General features: G+C 40.8%; 1 protein-coding gene across 1 annotated transcript in view; it reads right to left on the bottom strand.

Moving 5' to 3' along the window:
• Positions 1-8,879, bottom strand: part of LOC134320915 (26S proteasome regulatory subunit 10B-like) — a 12,419-nt gene extending 3,540 nt beyond the window's left edge. Inside the window, exons 1-10 of the mRNA XM_063002554.1 lie at positions 8,874-8,879; positions 4,824-4,921; positions 4,522-4,601; positions 1,882-1,921; positions 1,744-1,796; positions 1,593-1,660; positions 1,355-1,469; positions 1,169-1,256; positions 597-658; positions 73-196 (exon numbers count right to left, since the gene is read on the bottom strand). Of these exons, the coding sequence (XP_062858624.1) occupies positions 73-196; positions 597-658; positions 1,169-1,256; positions 1,355-1,469; positions 1,593-1,660; positions 1,744-1,796; positions 1,882-1,921; positions 4,522-4,601; positions 4,824-4,908 (715 nt within the window). The 5' untranslated portion in view covers positions 4,909-4,921; positions 8,874-8,879. The remainder of the gene's footprint in view (positions 1-72; positions 197-596; positions 659-1,168; positions 1,257-1,354; positions 1,470-1,592; positions 1,661-1,743; positions 1,797-1,881; positions 1,922-4,521; positions 4,602-4,823; positions 4,922-8,873) is intronic.
• Positions 8,880-10,000: the final 1,121 nt, after the last annotated feature.

The following is a 10,000-nucleotide window of genomic DNA, read 5'->3' as shown; positions in this document are numbered from 1 at the left end:
AAACATTTAATAACATGATATACCTCTAAACAAACACACCTACTGGAATCCTTCTAACGGACAGATAATCACCGATGGCGTCGATCTCGTCCATGAAGATGATGCAGGGCTGGTGATCCCGGGCGTAATGAAACATCTCCCTGATGAGCCGGGCGCTCTCGCCGATGTACTTATCCACGATGGAGCTGGAGACCACCTGAAACATCTCCACCTCATTAATCCAGCACTGAGCGGAGGTTCCTCTCTACAGGGGCCCCTACCACAGCGTCCTTCATCCATCCTCAACACTCAACACGTGCGCCTGCTCATGGTGGATTCCACTACAGCTGTGAGGGATCTGAGGAGCCTTTATCATGCGCTATGGGCACATTTCTTAAGGTGGCACTGCCACGCTGACTCTCTTAAGGTGGAATGATAAGGATCGTTATAGCACCTCAAAGCTCACCTAATGTTCATTACTGATCACACAGCAGAAGATTAGTGTCCTGGTGACATAAAGCTTGTGTGACTGTGGACACATTCAGCAGATGCTTTTGATGAGGGGGGGGGGGGGGGGTGTATTTGGGAGTGGTGAGGGTTCAGAATCATTTGTTTACCTTGAGGAAGTTACAGTCCAGCTGACTGGCTACAGCTCTCGCTAACAGAGTCTTTCCAGTGCCTGCACACACACACACACACACACACACACACACACACACACACACACACACACACACACACACACACACACACACACACAGAACTTTACATTACGTACTACACACACATGTATATATTATAGTTGTAATTATGATACTGCTGTATAACAGTAATTGCACTGCATCATCAATATTTATTATATTATTTGACTGTATTTACTCTGTGCTGGAGCTGCTGTAACTCTCGAACCTCCTTTATGAAGATCAATAAAGGATCTGATCAGATCTGATCGTTAATCAGTGCGAGTATAAATAAATCAGACGAGACACTCGCTTCACTATGGCGCAACAACTGCAGTCACTATGGCAACACAGGTAAACTACACTACTCTACAACTCCCATGATGAATTGTGTTTGTGAGTAGTTTTGTATGTTCTCCTGGTCTGTTCTTTTCTCCGGCCACTCCCATCACCCACCCACCCACCCTTCCGCGATTTCTGAATCGGACACGTTGAGCTGTTGTTGTTACCTGGAGGGCCGTAGAGCAGACAGCCTTTAGGAGGAACGATCCCCACCCGCTGGAAGAGTTCAGGATTGGTCAGCGGCAGCTCGATCACCTACAGGAGAACCACAACATGGTGCATCACACACAACAACATCGATATCACCCATCAGCTAAATCTGAATCACATGACCCCGCACGCTGCCCTCTGACCTCTCTGAGCTCCCGGATCTGCTCCGATAATCCACCGATCTCAGAGTACGAAACAACTCCGGGGTCTTCATGAGACATGTTATACACCAAGGGGTCCACCTCACGGGGCAGGTACCTACCGAACACACGGCGTAGAACTCAGAACCTCAAACGTATCTGAGCTCCATACATACCGAGGACCTTCCCTAGTGTCTATAATCCCTACTGTAACAGAGGCGAAGGGTGTGGGAGCTCTGACCTCATGATGGTGAGGGTGGTCATATCCAGCGCTACTCTGGTTCCAGACTTCAGCTTCGTCTTATCCAGCTAAACACAAACAACGCCAGGTTAAAGTAAAGCAGCCAAACAGGAAGTGAGGTCACAGAGAGAGAGAGAGAGACGGGCGGTACCTGTCTACGGCATCCGACTACGTATCGCGGCCCGTTAGTGGCCTTCACAATAACTGTAAACATCACAGAGAGGGAACGGTGAGGAGGAGCATCAATACAGGAGAGTTTAATATCAGATATAAATATAAAGTTACTCACACTTCTCCTCCGTCAGCTGCTTCAGCACCTCACCAACAATCTGTGAAGGAACACCCCAAATCACCCGTCAGAACACAGCGTTCACCGCTTCATCAGTACAGAATAACATTCACCGCTTCATTCATACAGAATAACATTCACCGCTTCATTTATACGGAATAACGTTCACTGCTTCATTCATACAGAATAACATTCACCGCTTCATTTATACAGAATAACATTCACTGCTTCATTCATACAGAATAACATTCACTGCTTCATTCGTACAGAATAACATTCACCGCTTCATTCGTACAGAATAACATTCACCGCTTCATCCATACAGAATAACATTCACCGCTTCATCCATACAGAATAACATTCACCGCTTCATTCGTACAGAATAACATTCACCGCTTCATCCATACAGAATAACATTCACCGCTTCATCCATACAGAATAACATTCACCGCTTCATTCGTACAGAATAACATTCACAGCTTCATTAGTACAGAATAACATTCACCGCTTCATTAGTACAGAATAACATTCACCGCTTCATCCATACAGAATAACATTCACCGCTTCATCCATACAGAATAACATTCACCGCTTCATTCGTACAGAATAACATTCACAGCTTCATTAGTACAGAATAACATTCACCGCTTCATTCGTACAGAATAACATTCACCGCTTCATCCATACAGAATAACATTCACCGCTTCATTCGTACAGAATAACATTCACAGCTTCATTAGTACAGAATAACATTCACCGCTTCATTCGTACAGAATAACATTCACCGCTTCATCCATACAGAATAACATTCACCGCTTCATCCATACAGAATAACATTCACCGCTTCATTCGTACAGAATAACATTCACCGCTTCATCCGTACAGAATAACATTCACCGCTTCATCCATACAGAATAACATTCACCGCTTCATTCGTACAGAATAACATTCACAGCTTCATTAGTACAGAATAACATTCACCGCTTCATTAGTACAGAATAACATTCACCGCTTCATCCATACAGAATAACATTCACCGCTTCATCCATACAGAATAACATTCACCGCTTCATTCGTACAGAATAACATTCACAGCTTCATTAGTACAGAATAACATTCACCGCTTCATTCGTACAGAATAACATTCACCGCTTCATCCATACAGAATAACATTCACCGCTTCATTCGTACAGAATAACATTCACAGCTTCATTAGTACAGAATAACATTCACCGCTTCATTCGTACAGAATAACATTCACAGCTTCATTAGTACAGAATAACATTCACCGCTTCATTAGTACAGAATAACATTCACCGCTTCATCCATACAGAATAACATTCACCGCTTCATCCATACAGAATAACATTCACCGCTTCATTCGTACAGAATAACATTCACAGCTTCATTAGTACAGAATAACATTCACCGCTTCATTCATACAGAATAACATTCACCGCTTCATTCCTACAGAATAACATTCACTGCTTCATTCATACAGATTAACATTCACCGCTTCATTCATACAGAATAACACTCACCGCTTCATTCATACAAAATAACATTCACCGCTTCATCCATACAGAATAACATTCACCGCTTCATTCATACAGATTAACATTCACCGCTTCATTTATACTGAATAACATTCACCGCTTCATCCATACAGATTAGCATTCACCGCTTCATTCATACAGATTAACATTCACCGCTTCATTTATACTGAATAACATTCACCGCTTCATTAGTACAGAATAACATTCACCGTTTCATTCATACAGATTAACATTCACCGCTTCATTCATATACAGAATAACATTCACCGCTTCAATTATACCGAATAACGTTCACTGCTTCATTCATTCAGAATAACATTCATCGCTTCATTTATACTGTTTACCGCATCATTCATAATGTTTACCGCATCATTCATCATGTTTACTGCTTTATTGATGCAGAATAACCTTCACTGCTTCATTCATTATGTTCACTGCTTCATTCATTATGTTCACCGCTTCATTTAATTAAAATCTGCTGCTTCAGACGTCTCTCTGATGCACTAAACCTTGTGTCGGATGTTTATTCCCACTGTTTGGTTATCATGAAGATGAACTGCACCATAACACAAGCAGTGATCATCAAATAACCAAAACACAGCAGTGCATTGTGGGAAAGATCTGTCATCATACAGGTAGGTTTCAGTCTCTCTCACCTGAGTGTTTCTCTGGCCGCTGATCCAGAACTAAACCTGAGCTCACACATCATCTACTGACTGAGAGATTTCTGGGTTTATCTGTTTATATTTTCACCTCGACCGACAGAGAAAAGCCATAAAAGAACATAAAAGCATGAAGCTTCATAAACAGATAAATAAAAGAGTTATAATCACGTTATTACAGTCAAAGAGAAGCGGTGAGAGTTTCAGCTATAAGCAGCTTCATTAGAAACATGGATCTGTGCTGTACGGATTACTGTTATAAATACAGAATATTTCAGAAGATAATGATGCATTTATTCAGTCAGACCTGAAGCTATGAAGCTTTATAATGCAGTGATCATGTCCTCCACTGACTGACACTGACACTGACGTGTGTGTGTGTGTGTGTGTGTGTGTGTGTGTGTGTGTGTGTGTGTGTTTACCTGTCCGACACTCTGCAGAGCTTTCAGATCGTTCTCAGATTTCTCATACTGCTTCGTCTGTTCCTTCAGCTGCTCCCTCACTGCCAAACAATACAATTATACACGATTATTACATTTCATCACCATTAATCACACATTATTACACCGAATAATCGCTTAGCTTCTGTGCAGTGATCGATTAGTTCTGTCTGAGTGAATGACAAAGCGGTGCAGCGTCATTCACATCAAACACAGCACGAGCGCTTAAAACTTGTTATTTAACTGATTTAATTCGTTATTATAAAGATGAAAGTCAAACTTACACTCCTTTAATCTGCCGTCAATTTCTTTATGTTCCAATAATTTCTTCCTGTAATCCTGTAACGCTTTTTCTCTGCTGTCCGCCATCTTCCCTACAATACTGATATCAAAACAATACTAGCGGTGATTACATATTACTACAATTACATCACTACACTGCTGCCACCTAGCGGTCAGCTTTTATTACTACAACTACATCGCTATACTGCTGCCATCTAGCGGTCAGCTTTTATTACTACATCACTATACTGCTGCCATCTAGCGGTCAGCTTATAATACTACAACTACATCATCACTATACTGCTGCCATCTAGCGGTCAGCACGCATTACTACAATTACATCACTGTACTGCTGCCATCTAGAGGTGATTGAATATCACTACAATTCACAATCACTAAATATTAATACAATTACGTTACTGTTGCCTAGTGGTGATTAATGTATTTGTAGTATTGTTTAAGCACCACCAGGTGGCAGTAGTATATTGATGTAGTTGTAGTAATACTGTATTGCTGCCACAGTGAGCACATATTACTGCAACTGTATTTATTATTATTATTATTATTATTGCTTTGGCAGTAAATATCATAGTAACAATATTAATGTAATACATTAACTAAATATTTAATGTTGTAAAGATTTAATGTAAAGTTAATGTTGACATAATAAAACATGATCTAACCTTGATGTGTGTGTGTGTGTGTGTGTGTGTGTGTGTCTGTACACCTATTCACCCACACACACCCACACACACATGCTAAGACTTGCTGATGTCAGTTTCAACACAGTAAACATGTTAAATTACCCAGAATTCCTTGATCTTTGTGCTGGTGTTGAGTAATGATTATGGAGAAACGATCACTTGTTTAAACAGGTTCAGCAAATAAAGCAGCAGTGAAGTGAAACCGGCACCTCCTGATCTCACATATCCTGATTTATTATTGTTATTATTATTAATATTATTAATCTACTATTATTGTTATTACTTATCTACAATTATTATTATTATTATTATTATTTAATTACTATTACTGTTATTGTTATTATTATTATTACTATTTCATTATTATTATTATTATTATTATTATTATTATTATTGACATCATTATTATTATTATAAACATTATTATAATTGTTTACTATTGTTTTAATATTATGAACATTATCATTATTGTTAACCATTAATTTTTTAATTTTAATTTACATTTTTGAACAATTGTTGGTCACTTTAAATATTAACGATCTTTAAATACTATAAAGTTTAATATAAATCTATAAATTAGGTTGCAGTTGCTCTTCTGTTAGACCAGATCAGATACTGGAACCTTTACCACATCTGACCCGAGTCCTGGCCAAACAGCATTTGATCCGGTCAGTGGTTTGAGGTCACTACAGTGTAGAGGCACTCAGTACTTAAAATACTCAACCCAGTGGTGTAGCACTAATGAAAGTCCCTCAGATCTCTACTGATCAGATCTGCTGGATCAGGTCTGTACTGAGAGTTAGAACATCAGCAGAACATCTGATGCTCCTCTGACCTTCATCTGCACGACCGTACGGAACAAACAGTCATTTTCATTTAGATGTTTGGGGTGGTCATAATGTTTTGGATCATGAGTGTGTTCCTTATGTATGAGATTTGATAGATGCTGTGGGACGGTGTGTGTGTGTGGAACACTGTGTGTGTGTGTGTATGAAACAATGTGTGTGTGTGTGTAACACTGTGAGCTGTGTGTGTGTGTGTGTGTGTATGAAACAATGTGTGTGTGTGTGGAACACTGTGAGCTGTGTGTATGTGTAAGTGTGTGTGTATGAAACAATGTGTGTGTGTGTGTGGAACACTGTGTGTGTGTGTGTGTGTGTGTGTATGAAATAATGTGTGTGTGTGTGTGTGTGTGTGGAACACTGTGAGCTGTGTGTGTGTGTGTGTGTGTGTGTGTGTATCTGTTTCTCTGTGCCATTTATATTCCTCCGTCAGAGTCTCCATACTACTCTGAAGACATGTTCTCAGAGCTGGAGAGAGAGACCTGCCATTTCCAAACCCAGGGAAACGTGCTCGTCTGTGGAGACCTGAACGCCAGAACAGGAACCCAACCTGATATTATAAATGATCAGGGAAACAGATTCATCAATAACAACCAAATTCTTAATACTAATTCCACCCTAAATCACAGAAACAATTATGATCATGTTATTAACAAAAATGGTAAAGACCTCCTGCAGCTCTGTCGAAGTTTAGGTCTGTACATCGTCAACGGTAGAACTCGAGGGGACTCATTAGGAAGGTACACGTTCTGCTCACCTCTTGGTAATAGTACAGTAGATTATGCAATAACAGATTTAGACCCTTTCTCTCTCAGTGCATTTACTGTTAAACCTCTAACCCCTCTGTCTGATCACAGCCAAATTACTGTGTTCATCAAAAAGACAGAAACTAACCCCACCACACACACACGGCCCAGTAAGCTGTACAACATCTCCAGATCCTACAGATGGGCCGAGAACAGCGCAGAAGAGTTCCAGAAAGCAATAAGCAGCACAGAAATCCAAACTAGCTTAGATAACTTTCTGGACACTGCGTACATTCACAGTAAAGAAGGAGTAAATCAGGCAGTTAAAAATATTAATCAGATCTTTAAAAATACAGCAAATAAAGCTCAATTAAAAATTAAATCTAAATCAAAACCTAAATCTACAAAAGATGACAGCTGGTTCGACAAAGATTGTCAAACGTTAAGAACAGAACTCCGTAAAATATCAAACCAAAAACACAGAGACCCAAACAACAGTAACACACGACTTCTTTACTGTGAAACCCTCAAACAATATAAACGTACACTCAGAACCAAAAAAGCTCAGTACACCCAAAAACAACTAACAATTATTGAACAATTAATCAACACACATCAATTCTGGGACAGTTGGAACAAATTAAAACATAGAGAACAGGAAGAATTGACCATTCAGGATGGGGATATCTGGACAACCCATTTCCAATCACTCTTTAAAAATGTAGAATTAGATTCAAATCCTGAACAAAATCAAATTATTAGTAAGTTAGAGGAACTGGAACGGGCTGTTAAAAACCACCAGAATCCTCTAGACTCTCTCATTACTGAGCAGGAACTTAAAGACAACATTAAAAAAACTAAAAACAAAGAAATCATCAGGACCTGACGGGATCCTGAATGAAATGATCAAACACAGCAGCTCCAAATTTCACCTGGCGATGTTAAAAGTCTTTAACCTGGTTCTGAGTGTCGGTTCCTTCCCTGATATCTGGAATCAAGGTCTCATAACACCCATCTACAAAAGTGGAGATAAATTCCACCCTAATAATTACCGGGGCATCTGTGTGAGCAGTAACCTGGGGAAGTTATTCTGTAGTATCATTAACTCACGATTATTACACTTCCTTACCCAACACAACGTCCTGAGTAAAAGTCAGATTGGTTTCCTACCAAATTACCGCACTACCGATCATATTTACACCCTACACACCCTGATCCAAAAATATGTAGTTCAAAATAACTTGTTTTATTGATTTTAAAAAAGCTTTTGATTCCATTTGGCATGAAGGATTGTTTTATAAAATGTTGGAGAGCGGTGTAGGGGGTAAAACATACGATCTTATTAAATCCATGTACACAGAAAACCAGTGTGGAATAAGAATCGGCAGTAAGAGAAACATCTCATCTCTCAGGAGCGTGGAGTGAGACAGGGCTGCTGTTTAAGTCCAACTCTATTTAACATCTATATTAATGAATTGGCCTCCATGTTAGAGCACTCAGCCACGCCCGGTCTCACTCTACACGACTCCGAGATTAAACTCCTGCTGTATGCAGATGATCTGGTCCTGCTGTCCCCCAGCGCTCAGGGTCTCCAGCACAAACTGGACCTGCTGCAGCAATACTGTCAGACCTGGGCCCTGACCGTCAACCTCAAAAAGACCAAAATTATGACCTTCCAGAAAAGAGCCAGATCTCAGGGAACCAAACACACATATAAAATAGGACAGCACGAAATTGAGCACACTAAAGATTATACTTACCTCGGACTAAACATCAGTTCCACAGGAAACTTTAACCCGGCAGTAAATGAACTGAGAGAAAAAGCTCGCAGGGCGTCGACGCCATAAAACGTCAAACATTCGTGGAAATTCCGATTCGAATCTGGCTTAAAATTTTTGAATCAATAATTGAACCGATTGCTCTATATGGCAGTGAAGTTTGGGGTTCGCTTACACACCATCAATTCCATAATTGGGACAAACATCCATTAGAGACCCTGCACACAGAGTTCTGTAAAAGCATCCTAAAGGTGCACAGACACACAACGAACACACACCAACACACCACTAACACACACTAACACACACACAGACACACCACGAACACACACCAACACACCACTAACACACACACCAACACACCACTAACACACACCAACACACACCAACACACACCAACACACCACTAACACACACCAACACACACCAACACACCACTAACACACACACAGACACACCACGAACACACACCAACACACCACTAACACACACACCAACACACCACTAACACACACCAACACACACCAACACACACCAACACACCACTAACACACACCAACACACACCAACACACCACTAACACACACACCAACACACCACTAACACACACCAACACACACCAACACACACCAACACACCACTAACACACACCAACACACACCAACACACACCAACACACCACTAACACACACACCAACACACCACTAACACACACCAACACACCACTAACACACACCAACACACCACTAACACACACCAACACACCACTAACACACACACCAACACACCACTAACACACACCAACACACCACTAACACACACCAACACACCACTAACACACACCAACACACCACTAACACACACCAACACACCACTAACACACACACCAACACACCACTAACACACACCAACACACCACTAACACACACACCAACACACCACTAACACACCATGAACACACCACGAACACACACCAACACACCACGAACACACACCAACACACCACTAACACACAGCAACACACCACGAACACACACCAACACACCACTAACACACACCAACACACCACTAACACACACCAACACACCACGAACAATGTGTGCAGGGCA

Source organism: Trichomycterus rosablanca, chromosome 9 (assembly GCF_030014385.1).
Source record: "Trichomycterus rosablanca isolate fTriRos1 chromosome 9, fTriRos1.hap1, whole genome shotgun sequence".
Taxonomy (NCBI): Eukaryota; Metazoa; Chordata; class Actinopteri; order Siluriformes; family Trichomycteridae; genus Trichomycterus; species Trichomycterus rosablanca.
Note: the sequence above shows the minus strand (reverse complement) of the source record. Positions and strands in the feature narration are given on the sequence as shown.